The 12,769-nt window shown below is 45.1% G+C and overlaps 1 protein-coding gene across 8 annotated transcripts in view; it reads left to right on the forward strand.

The window, feature by feature from the left end:
* Nucleotides 1-5,426: 5,426 nt before the first annotated feature.
* The window catches only part of Map7d2 (MAP7 domain containing 2), a 105,277-nt gene continuing 97,934 nt past the window's right edge, over nucleotides 5,427-12,769 (forward strand). For all 8 annotated transcript variants that reach the window (XM_038316497.1, XM_038316498.1, XM_038316500.1 and 5 more), the window contains exon 1: nucleotides 5,427-5,538. In XM_038316497.1, coding sequence (XP_038172425.1) covers nucleotides 5,490-5,538 — 49 coding nt within the window. In that variant the 5' untranslated portion in view covers nucleotides 5,427-5,489. The remainder of the gene's footprint in view (nucleotides 5,539-12,769) is intronic.

Below are 12,769 nucleotides of genomic sequence, written 5' to 3' on the forward strand. Positions count from 1 at the left end.
CCAGCACAACTCCAGGCACTGGCCTTGATTTGCTGACTTTCCTGCTCTTTGTAACTATCTTAACTCCCCTTCCGTGTCCTCCTCCAGCCATACCCTGGGCTGTCCAGAACACATTTATCACAGAAGCATTTGTGCCACAAAGAGGTCTGTGTCCAAGCTTTAGTATGCCTTCTGTTCTTTTCTTTCTTCCATCTCCCCATAACCAAATGCCACTTTCTACAGGGTTCAACTTCTTTTTGTTGTTGTTTTTTGTTTCTTTCTTTTAAATTATTATTATTATTATTATTATTATTATTATTATTATTATTTGGTTTTTCAAGACAGGTGTCTTTGTGTAGCAACTCTGGCTGTCATGGACCCCACTGTACAGACCAGGCTGACTTCGAATTCAGAGAGTCACTTGTTTCTGCCTCAAGGGAGCAAAGGTGTGTACCGCCACTCCCAGATTATTTTCATTTTTGTTTTGAGAAGGGTCTCATGTAGCTCAGGTTGGCCTAAAACTCAATATATACTTGAGACTGGTCTTGAACTTCTGATCTTCATGTTTCAGAATCCCGACTGCAGGAATTACAAGCATGTGCCAGTACACCTGGCATTCATTTTTAAAAATTGATATATTAAACATTTTAAAATTCACTTGTTTAAGCTGGTTGTTTGTGGTGGTACGTGCTTGTAATCCCAGTACTCTGGTTGTTGAGGCAGGAACGCAGGTCAGTATGAATTATGTGGTGAGATTTAGACTAGGCTGAGACACATAGTGAAATTGTTTGGTTTTTTGAGACAGGGTTTCTCTGTGTAACAGCCCTAGCTGTCCTGGAACTCGCTCTGTAGACCAGGCTGACTTTGAACTCACTGAGATCCACCTGCCTCTGCCTCCCAAGTGCTGTGATTAAAGATGTATGCCACCACCGCTAGGCACTTTCTTTTTCTTAAAAAAGAAGTAACCCAAAGAATCACCAGAGATGGTGATACACATCATGTCTATAAACTTAGAGAGGTGGGGCAGAGGATTCAGAAGTTCAAAGTAATCTTTTTGTTGTTGGGTTTTTTGTTTTTTCAAGACAGGGTTTCTCTCTATAACTTTGGAGCCTGTTCTGGAACTTGCTCTGTAGACCAGGCTGATATCGAACTCAAGATTCACTTGCCTCTGCCTACTGATTGTTGGGATTTGATGTGCACACCACCACCGCCCAGCCAAAGTAATCTTTGACTACACAGTAATGAGTTAAAGCAAACCTAAGCCACCTGAGATTCTACTTCAAGAAAATAATGAAATGCATTAATTAAAAATGAACTTCATATGTTTAACGTGTACATTCTAATGATTTAGTGTATGTACTATTACTATTTTTTTTTTGAGATAGGACCTTAAGTATCCTGGGCTGGCCTTGGACTCACTATTTAGAATACGATGACTTTGAACTTGTGATCCTCTGGACTCCTCCTCCCAGATGCTGGATTTACAGGTGTGTGCCTTCACACCTGGTTTTCACAGTAATGGCGAATCAAATTTGGGCTTCTTGGATGCTAGGTAAGCATTCTACCAACTGAGTTGCATCCTCAGCTTGGATTCCAGAACATTGTCATCACCCAGGAAGAAAACTTGTGTTCATTCTTCAGTCTTCTCTTCCCTTCCTTTCCATTCCCTTCACCCCTTCCAACCAGAGTGTAATTAGAGAGTAAACCCAGAGCAAACCACATAACCTTGGCAAGCACTCTATCACTGAGAACATTCCCAGCCTTATTCTGAGGATTGAACCCAGAACTCTGACATGCTAGACTAGTACTGAACCACAGAGTTACATCCTCAGTCCCTGGACACTGCTTTTATTTTGAGACAAGGTCTTTCTACATTTTGTAGGCAAATCTTGAACTTGGGATACTTCTGCCTCCCAAGTAGCTAGGATTTCAGAACTGTAGTGGCAGCCCTGGGTTCAGCTTTGTCTTAGTTAGGGTTACTATTGCTATAATGGAACACCAAGACCAAAAGCAAGTTGGGGAGTAAATGGTTTGTTGGGTTTACACGTGTATACCACAGTCCATCATCAAAAGAAGTGAGGGCAGGAACTCAAACAGGGCAGAAAGCGTGAGGCAGGAGCTGATGTAGAGACCACGGTTACTGGCTTCCTCAACCTGCTTTCTTATAGAACCCACAACCACAAGCCCAGGGGTAGTCTGATCCACAATGAGTAGGGCCCTCCCCCATCAATCCCTAATTAAAAAAATGTCCTACTGGCTTACCCACAGCCTGACCTTATGGAGATATCGTCTCAATTGGGGCTCCCTCCTCTCCAGTGACTCCAGCTTGTGTCATTGGCATAAAACTAGTTAGCACATGCTTCGTTCTTTTTAAAAATTTTTTTACATGGGTATGGTGTGCATATGTATATATCCATGCTTACATTTATACGGGTGTGTACGTGTGAGGGAATACATGGGAGAAGTTGACATCAGGCATGTTCCTGGATGGCTCTAACTAGCTAGTCAGCCTGCCCTATGAGTTTCCTGTCTCGCCCCAAAGCACTGTGATGGGCCACCATACCTCTGCCTCCCAAGTGCTGGGATTAAAGGTGTGCGCCACCACCACCTGGCCCTTAGTTTCTTTCTTAATCAAGTGTTACATTCTCTACTAGGTTGAGAATAAAAATCTCAAGACTGGCAATCTTCCAACAGAAAAGTGTGTAGCCTGAGCTACTTGCAGAAGGGTAATCACTTAGCAGGTTAGGCCTCCCTAAGAACCTGGAAGCTTAGGCAGCCCATGCAAAGATGGGTTGGTATATCTATGTCTCCTTCTCCTTCCTTCCTTTCTCCCTCTCCTCTTCCGATTACCCTTCTATTTAGCCCGAAATGGTCTCAAATTCTCTACTAGACTACCTAGGCTAACCTACATCGGCCCATTATGGTTTGTTTTTGTTTATTTGTTTGTTTTCGAGACAGGGTTTCTCTGTAGCTTTGGAGCCTGTCCTGGAACTAGCTCTTCTAGATCAGGCTGGCTTTGAACTCACAGAGATCCACCTGCCTCTGCCTCCCAAGTGCTGGGATTAAAGGCATGCGCCATCACTGCCTGGCAACTACAAACTTTGTGGCCATGGTCAACTGTGCTAGATGAGACCCTGTGAATAGGGGAAGGGGATACTCAGAATTACATAGAAATGACATATCATTCCAGTCAGAGTGACTATCATCCAAAATGCCTTTAATCCCAGTACTCGGGAGGCAGAGGCAGGTGGATGTTGAGTTTGAGGCCAGCCTGGTCTACAGAGTGAGTTCCAGACAGCCAGGACTACACAAAGAAACTCTGTCTCGAAAAACCAAAAAACAAGAAAGAGAAAGAAAGAAAGGAAGGAAGGAAGGAAGGAAGGAAGGAAGAAAGAAAGGAAGGAAGAAAGATGGAAAGAAAAAGCAAATGGTGAGGAGGATATGGGGAAAGAGACCCCTCCCACACCAGTAAGAATGTCAGTTAAGATGAGGGTCTCCCAAAGCTAAACTTAGAACTACTGTATGACCCAGCTATACCAAGAGGATCAAAGTCAGAATCAAGTAAAGATACTTGAATCCTGTTTACTGTAGCTCACCATTCATAATAACCCATAGGATTGGACTGGGTATACACTAATGAGGGATAGAAAAGTGGTATATATACACATTTGAGTCTAATTCAGCTACGAAAAAGGAAAACGTATGATATTTGCTGGAAAATGTAGGAAAATGGAGATCATTGCGTTGAACAAAGTAAGTCAGACTCAGAAAAATGTAGCCAGGCATAGTAGTGAAAGTCCTGATTCCGCCGGGCGGTGGTGGCGCACGCCTTTAATACCAGCACTCGGGAGGCAGAGGCAGACGGATCTCTGTGTGTTTGAGGCCAGCCTGGTCTACAAGAGCTAGTTCCAGGACAGGCTCCAAAGCCACAGAGAAACTCTGTCTCGAAAAAAAAAAAAAAAGAAAGAAAGTCCTGATTCCTACAATTCAGGAGGCTTAAGCAGTAGGATCAGGGGTCTGTCTCCCTTACATAGTGAGTTCAAGGCCAGTCTAGGCTACCTGATCCTTTTCCTTTCACCCCTAAAACAAATATACAAATAAACAAACAAACGGAAAACAAATAGAAACCCAACGTGGTTCTTTATTTTTCTAATTCCAGCACTCAGGAGGCTGATACCTCAGTCTTGATTGTGAACGATTGAGTGGTATAAAGTGAGTTCCACACCAGCCTGGGCTACAGATCTCTGAGTTCAAGGCCAGTCTGGCCTACAGAGTTAGTTCCAGGACAGCCAGGGCTACACAGGGATACACAGAGAAAACCCGAAACAAAAAGAAAACAACAACAACACATGGAATGAGACTGCCCAAAGCAAAACAAATACAACATATGCAGAATCTAGATTTTAAAATTATGTTTACACATACACACACATATATGACATGGAAATAGAAAGGAGACTTTTGGGGAAGAGGAAAAGGTCTGGCAAGAGGGAGCAGGGGAACAAAAGAGAGTAAAGGGAGGGGAAAAATCAAAGTACAGGATATGGCCGGGTGTGGTAACTGTGCCTGTAATTCCAGGACTTGAGAGACTGAGGCAGGAAGATGGCCAGGAATTAGAGGTTAGCCCAGGTTTACAAAGTTCCAGGTCAGCTTGGGATATAGTGTAAGGCCCTGTCTCAAAATCATGCCCCAACTCCCAAAGTACGTGATAGACGTAAATGAAAATGGATAACGAAACTCATTATTTTACAGGATGGACCCATGGCAAGCAAATAAAGAAATAAATAAATGAACCGAAACCTGATTGTGGTATCTGCACATGGCATCTGCACACGTGGCATTGGCCCACATGGAGACTATTGCAGACGCCCGGTGTGAACGCGTATGCACACATAGTCAGTGTGCAAGGTCTGATTAGCTTTAAGTGTATTTGTGCGCTGATGTGTGGAAACTCGTTTAGGTCGAGTGTGCTCACTGCATGTGCAAGATATATGTGAACTCTAAGAAGAAATGCGCTGGGTTTGGCGTGTGTGGGTGTGAGCGCGCGCACGCACTCGCACCATCTATGTTAAGCAGTAAGAACTTGTGCTCACACAATTTGGGTGAACATTACAGTGAACAGTGCACGTGCACGTCCGGCACATTTCGCGTGAGAACAGCGGCGCATTTCACACCACCAAGAGAGTCGTCGCTCGGCAATTGAGAAGCCATGAGCGCATCGCGCGTGCCGTGTCTTCGCGCGTGCGCGCGCGCGCGCGCGAGCTGAGGGGTGACGCACACGCGGGTGCGCGAGGGTCCGGCGCAGCGAGCCCAGGCAGTGCGAGGACAGCGCGCAAGGTGGGAGGGAGGGCGCGTGCGCATGCGGACACGCGCGGAGTTGGTGCGGCGCGGCTGGCCGGACAGTGCGCCTGTGCAGCCCGCGCAGCTCGATGGAGCGCAGTGGTGGGAACGGAGCCGGAGCCCCCTCGGAAGGGGTGCCGAAGGGCACCTCGCTGCAGCCCGCCAAGTCCATGGAAGCGAGCGCAGGGCGAGCCTCCCAGCCCACCCCTCGGCAGCCAGGTAAGGGCTCGGGAGTGCCCGGCCAGGCCGGGCTGAGGACCCCCCGGGGGGGGCGGGGCGGGCCACGGTGACACCCTCGCCCAGATGCCCTTTTCCCGAGGCCTAGGTCAACCTGACGCGGGGACCTCAGTCCGCGTCCCTCTATCAGCAGGTGGCGAGGTCCCCTCGGACTTGATGTGGGTGAGTGGGCGAGCTTGCAGAGGGGGAGGGAGAACGCGGAGCAAGTATCTTTTTTCCACAGTTATTCCTGAGGTATCCTCGGCGCTCGAGGGGGTTTCTGGGATGCCAGCCCTGCGGGCGCGGGGAGACCCCCGCTGAGGTGTTGGGAGAGGAGGGCTTGGCTGGCTTGCACACTGGTTAGCGCTCATGCTCCATCCTGGCTAAAGCGCACCGACCAGGAACCCACAGCCAACCTACCAAGGTGGCCCAGCTTTGCGGGTCCCCACCCCCCACCTTTCTCAAGGTTGGGAAAACTCGTGTCGCACCAGGGCAGCGGCGGTTCACGAAGAGAGTGGGCCGCGGCCACCGCGAAGACGCGTCCCCCCCTCCCCCGCCGCCGCCGCCGCCGCCGCCACTGCTGCCGCCGCCTCCCAGCCCGGAAATCGCCAAGATAGTGGCTTCGCTACTGGGGCATCTGGCCCGCCGCGGCCCCTCCTTTCGTGGCAGCCTGGTGATTGAGTATCCAAGCCCACGAGACTGCAGCTGAGAGCTGTGGCGTGTGTGTGGGGGGGGGGGGGAGGATGCGGGTCCTCGTCCCGTGTGCCCGAGGGGAACATCATGAGGACATTTCGGAAGAACGTGATGGCAGATCTCCCGTCTCCTGGTTCTCGCGCTAACCTTCTGTATGCTTGCAGGTGGTGCGGAGGTATACGCAGCAAGGAAAAGGATCTCGTTCCGATTTTCCTGGCGACATGTTTGTTTTTTTTTAAAGTTAATAATGCAAACTGATTTTCTTTTTCATCTTTTATTGCAAAAGCAAAAATCTCACACAAATCTTGGTATGATTTGGGCATTATCACATCGTGGAGATATAAGTATTTTATATGAGGTGGAGGGGGCAGAGGAAAGACATCAAATGAAGTGGTATTGGGGAGTGTTTGCTTCTTCGTTTTGAGACTGAATCTTTCTGTGTGGTTTCTTTGGGTCTGTACTTCAGAGATCATCCAAGTCACCACACCCAGACTGCAGATGTTCCCTTAGTCACTTGAAACACGCTTTTTGTTGGGATAGAGGGAAGTATTTTATTGGACCTTCGGTTGCATCATTTATAGAAGGGAAAGGAAGGATAAAATTAATTCTCGTTTGTTGTCGTGCTTTTTATTAAATGAACAACTTATTAAAACATTATAGTATAGTGATTAATAAGTATCCTTTAAACAAATACTTACATTTTCATTCTTTTTCTTGAGAGACTCAGGCAATATCTGACCAGAATCCACACACCAGAGCCAGCTCTCTGGCAAAGGAAACCTCATACAATAAAACATTAGAAAGGGGATGTTGTTTTGAGTTTGCATTTTTATTTGGGGGGATTTGAAATAATAAGTTATTTAGATGTTTCTTTTCTTGTTTTGGCTTTTCGAGACAGGGTTTCTCTGTAGCTTTGGGGCCTGTCCTGGAGCTCACTCTGTAGAGCAGGTTGGCCTCGAACTCACAGAGATCTGCCTGCCTCTGCCTCATGGGATTAAAGGCGTGTACCACCACAGCCCGGCTTATTTAGATTTTCTTGTAGTAGAGAATGGGATGTATCCGGTTTACCTGGGATTTTTACTTGAAGGAATTGTGTGTGTGTGTGTGTGTGTGTGTGTGTATAATATATATTATTGATATTTATGGAGCTACTTGAAGGAATTTAAGAGGACAGTTCTTCCTCTCCCCTATTGCTCTGTTACAGTGTAGACACTAGTTTATTTTAGAATTTCTAAAATGAGCCAGGTGGTGGTGGTGCATGTCTTTAATCCCAGCATTCAAGGAGGCAGAGGCAGGTGGATCTCTGAATTCAAGGTCAGCCTGGTCTACAGAGTGAGTTCAAGGACAGCCAAGGCTATACAAGAACAGCAAAAAAGCAACAAAGAAAAGAATTTCTAAGATAATTCTAGATTTTAAATATATAGCCTACATTGAACATTTAGAGGTCATTCTTAATAGCTATGTGAAAGAAAATAGATTTTTTTTTTACTTTATTTCATAGGGGTAGGGATGGAGATAAGTGTGGGCAATGCAGTATAACCCATTGTTGGGCATGAATTCATGTTCCTGTTCCCTATCACCAACAGTGATAACTAAAGTTTTCCTTCCTTCCCTCCCTCCCTCCCTCCCTCCCTCCTTCCTTCCTTCCTTCCTTCCTTCCTTCCTTCCTTCCTTCCTTTTTTTTGGTTTATTAAGACAGAGTTTCCTGGCTGGCCTAGAACTCACTCTGTAGACCAGGCTGGCCTCTGTGCTCCTCCTCCCCAGTGCTGGGATTAAAGGCATGTGCCACCACCACCTAGCTTGTTTTTTTCCTTTGTGTGTGTGTGTGTGTGTGTGTGTGTGTACACATTATGTGGATGTGGGGTGTGCTTGTGGAGTCCACAGGCCCAACTTAGGTCTCATTCCTCAGGCACTTTGCATCTTATTTTGAAACTAAGTCTCTGACCTGGAACTCACAGTTTTGGCTAGTGGCTAGGGATCCCCAAGGACCCACCTCTTTCTGCCTTCCCAGTGCTAGACTTATAAACACATTCCACCATTGGACTTTTTTCTTCGTGGGTTCTGGGATTGAGCCTAAGTTCTCATGCTTGCATGGCAGGTACTTTACTGACTAAACTTTCTTCCCAGTCCCATGTTTAATTTTTGTAACTTGTATTTTTTTTGTGTGTGTGTGTACAAAGTAGCAGGTTCCATTATGACATTTTTGTGTATGTAAACCATTGTAGTTTGCTCACGTTCTCCATTACCCTCCCTTGTCCCCCTTCCACCTTACTGGTCACCTTTTTTCATCGAAATATTCCCACTCTAAACCGGATGGTGGTGGCGCACATCTTTAATCCCAGAACTTGGGAGGCAGAGGCAGGTGGATCTCTGTGAGTTCGAGGCCAACCTCGTCTACAAGAGCTAGTTCCAGGACAGGCTCCAAAGCTACAGAGAAACCCTGTTTCGAAAAAAAAAGAAAGAAAAGAAATATTCCCCTTCTGTTTTCATGTTTTCATTTTACATAGGTATTTTTGAATTTAGGTTCTACATGTAAGGGAAAACTTGATACTCTTCTTCCCTCCAAGAAGGGATTTTTTTCCCTTTCTGTTTCTCCTTTCCCCATCCCCTTCCCTTTCCTCTTTCTTTCTATATAGCTCAAATTGTCCTTCAACTCACTGTGTAGCCTAGGATGTCCTCAGTCCCCACGGTGTTGGGATTACAGGGAGGGCACTACACACGGCTTTCTGAGGGGGGATTCTCAGTTATACTTATTGTAGATCCACTTAATGAATGCTACTGATACTAAAATTAGTTTTAAGGCTGAAAATATAGCTTAGTGGGTAGAGTGCTTGCCTGGTATGCTTAAGGTTAATAGAATTTTTAATTGCTGCTCTATTCACAATAGCTAGGGGGATGTGGAATCAGTTTAGATGTTCATTAACAGAAGAATGGAGCTAGGCTTGGGTGCCTACCTGTAATCCTAACTTTTAGGAGGTAGAGGCAAGAAGTCAGTAGTTCAAGGACAGTTTTGTTGGGTGGTGACCAAGCACAACTTGGGAAGCAGAGGCAGGCGGATCTCTGAGGCCAGCTTGGTCTACAAAGTGAGCTCCAGGATAGACAGGGCCGTTACATAGAAAACCCTATCTCTAATGAACAAAAAGCAAAGAAGAAACAACAAAAAGTGACTCTGTCTTTTTTGTTTTTGTTTTTCAAGACAGGGTTTCTCTGGGTAACAACCCTAGTGGTCCTGGGATTAAAGTCATGCACTAACACTGCCCAGTGAGATCTTGTCTTAAAAATGAACAAAATAGCCGGGCGGTGGTGGCGCACGCCTTTAATCCCAGCACTCGGGAGGCAGAGGCAGGCGGATCTCTGTGAGTTCGAGGCCAGCCTGGTCTACAAGAGCTAGTTCCAGGACAGGCTCTAAAAAATCTGCAGAGAAACCCTGTCTCGAAAAACCAAAAAAAAAAAAAAAAATGAACAAAATAAGAACATAAACTGTGGGCGGGTAAAGAAAATGTGGTGTATATACACAGTAGCATTTTATTTAGCTGTAAAGAAAAAAATGAAATAATATTTCCAGAAAAATTGGTGGGACTGGAAAGCATGTGTATGTGTAGGGATTTATGCACAAGTGAGACCAGAAGAGGGTGTCAGATCTCCTGGAGTTGGAGTTAAAGGCAATTGTGTACCACTGTAGCTGAACTCCAGTCCTTTGCAAGGGAAGTATGAGCCCCTAATTTCGAACCACTCCCCAAATAAAATATTTTTATCCCACCATCCTCTTAAATTGTATAAAAATACCATAATGAAACCCATTACTTTGTATGCTAATTATAAAAATAAAATAAATATAAGGTTACCAAAAAACTATGTTTATTCATTTATATTGAAAAGCAATAGACATGTGAATTAAATAACTTTAAGTGCTTCAAAGTTGGTGTGCTAAAATTAGAATGTTCAGTGTATGCTGCAGTTACAGGTGATATTAACCTTTATACTTTTGAGGCTAATGATGGGTGATGAGTCCATGTATTTAATCCCCACACCAGTATTTTTTTTTTGAGGCACCATCTCATGGTCTCATCCTGCCCTGACTGGCCTCATACTCTCTAGGTAGGGAATGGTGACTTTGAACTTATAATCCTCCTGCCTCGACATGCCAGGTTATGTGATCATAGACATGTGCCACCACACCTGGTTCATGTAGTGCTGGGGAGCAAACCCAGGGCTTCATGCATGCTAGGCAAACATTCTACCACAGTTTTTTTTTTTTTTTTTTTTGGTGGTGGTTGTGAGGATCAAACCTTATGCATGTTATGCCTATGTTCTACACTGTTTTAAATTCCTCACCCCAGATAAATCTTAATTCCTTTTTCGGGGGAGGGTGGTTCAAGACGAGGTTTCTCTGTGTAGCTCTGGCTGCCTTGGAATTTACTCTGTAGACCAGGCTGGCTTCGAAATCAGAGATCCTCCTACCTCTGCCTTCTGAGTACTAGGATTAAAGGCATGTGTCACTACTGCCCCGCTAAATCTTTATTCTTTAATTATATTTTAAATCCATTATGGGTTTGGGGATATTGTTCAGTTGTAGAGTGGTTGCCTAGCATGCATGAAACCTTAAGTTCAGTGCCCCAGAACCTCAAATGATGATGATGATAATTTATCCTAGCTGCTACTCATTCTTGGGCACCCAAGGACTTCTTATGTGGGGTCCATTTCTAATGAGACACGATTTGTATTTTTAGAGATCAATTCCTGTTCCTAAGCATTCATGGAGTCCTTTGGGGACTGAAAATACAGAGCGGTTTGAGATAATGTGAACTGAGACCATATAATGTCCCATTGGCATATTTGGGGGATGTGAATAGTTGAATGGTTTTCCTGATGGTGTTATAGGATATTGAAAGAGAGTACCTCTGGTTGTTCCCCAAGCAACAGGTTTTTCAACTATTGAAATCTTGTTCTTATTTTACTTACCCACCAGTGATGCCTTCTTTTAATTATTTTACTACTGAGAATGAAATTACCCAGTATGCTATTCTTAATGCTTGTGATGTATACTTAGCATAGCACCTGTTGTTTCAGTCTGCTTAAATACCTTTAATGAATACATAAATCACCAGCTGCTGTCCACTGTCATGTTAGGCTACATCATTGTCACATAGGTCCTGTGTTCCTTTCAGCCTCAAATGCCTCCTTCCCCCCTTTTCACTTCAGATACTCATTTCCTTTAGGTTCTTTCACACAGAATTAATGAACTTCGTTTTTTTTTTCTTTTTTGAGACAGGATTTTTTAAAACTTTATTATTGAATCTTTGGGGGTTTCACATCATGCACCCCCAATCTATTCACCTCCTAGTTCTTCCATATTCCCTCCTCATCCCTGTTGCATCCCTTCATGGGAAAAAATAAAGCAAAGTAAGCAAGCAAGCAAAAAACAAGAACAGCAAACACACACACACACACACACACAAAACAAAAAACAGAACCAAAAAAACATACCTGAAACAGCAAAATCTCTGCTTTTCTCCTGCCTCTCCACCACTTCTTCATCTGTCCTGAAGGCATTAGAGACTTTGGTGTGAGACAGGATTTTTTGTGTGTGTATGTAGCCCTTGCTGTCCTGGAGACCAGGTTGGCCTCTGTAGACCAGGCTGGCCTCAGACTCATAGAGATCTGCCTGCCTCTGCCTCCCGAATGCTGGGATTAAAGGCATGCGCCGCCACCACCCGGCTACAGTAAGTACTCTTAAAAGACTGAACCTCTCAAAAGCCGGGCGATGGTGGCGCACGCCTTTAATCCCAGCACTCGGGAGGCAGAGGCAGGCAGATCTCTGAGTTCGAGGCCAGCCTGGTCTACAAGAGCTAGTTCCAGGACAGTCTCCAAAACTACAGAGAAACCCTGTCTCGAAAAACCAAAAAAAAAAAAAAAAAAAAAAAGACTGAACCTCTCTGCAGCCCTGGATTTCCTCCTGTCTGTGCCTGGGGTAGTTCTGCCAGTATTAGAGTGACTTTCCCATCCTCTGAGTCAGTATTGACTCAGTGTCCACTGTTGTCAACAAACCTGAGTAGATTGAGCTCCACACCATCTTGGGGTATATGATAGCGCTCTCGCTCTCTCTCTCTCTCTCTCTCTCTCTCTCTCTCTCTCTCTCTCTCTCTCTCTCTCTCTCTCTCTCTCTCTGTGTGTGTGTGTGTGTGTGTGTGTGTCTCATTTGTCATATAAAATATTTGACATTGCTGAACTTCAGTTTTCTCACTTTTTTCATTTGGCAATAAGGGCTTGAAACTTATATTGTAAGCCCAGGCTGGCCTGGAACTCAAAGCAGTTCTCCTGCCTCAGCTTCTCAAGTGCTGGGATTACAGACAGGAGTAGCCATGTCCATCTTACCTTTCTTACCTTTCTGTTGTTTGCTTTTGTTTTCCGACAATATCTCTCTTTGTAGCCCAGGCTGTCCTTTAACTCACTGCATTAGCTAAAGCTGACCTTGAATTCCTGATCTGTCTTAACTTTCCAAGTGCTAGGATTACAAGGCATGTATCACTATGCCTGGCCC

The sequence above is a fragment of the Arvicola amphibius genome, chromosome X (assembly GCF_903992535.2).
Source record: "Arvicola amphibius chromosome X, mArvAmp1.2, whole genome shotgun sequence".
NCBI lineage: Eukaryota > Metazoa > Chordata > Mammalia > Rodentia > Cricetidae > Arvicola > Arvicola amphibius.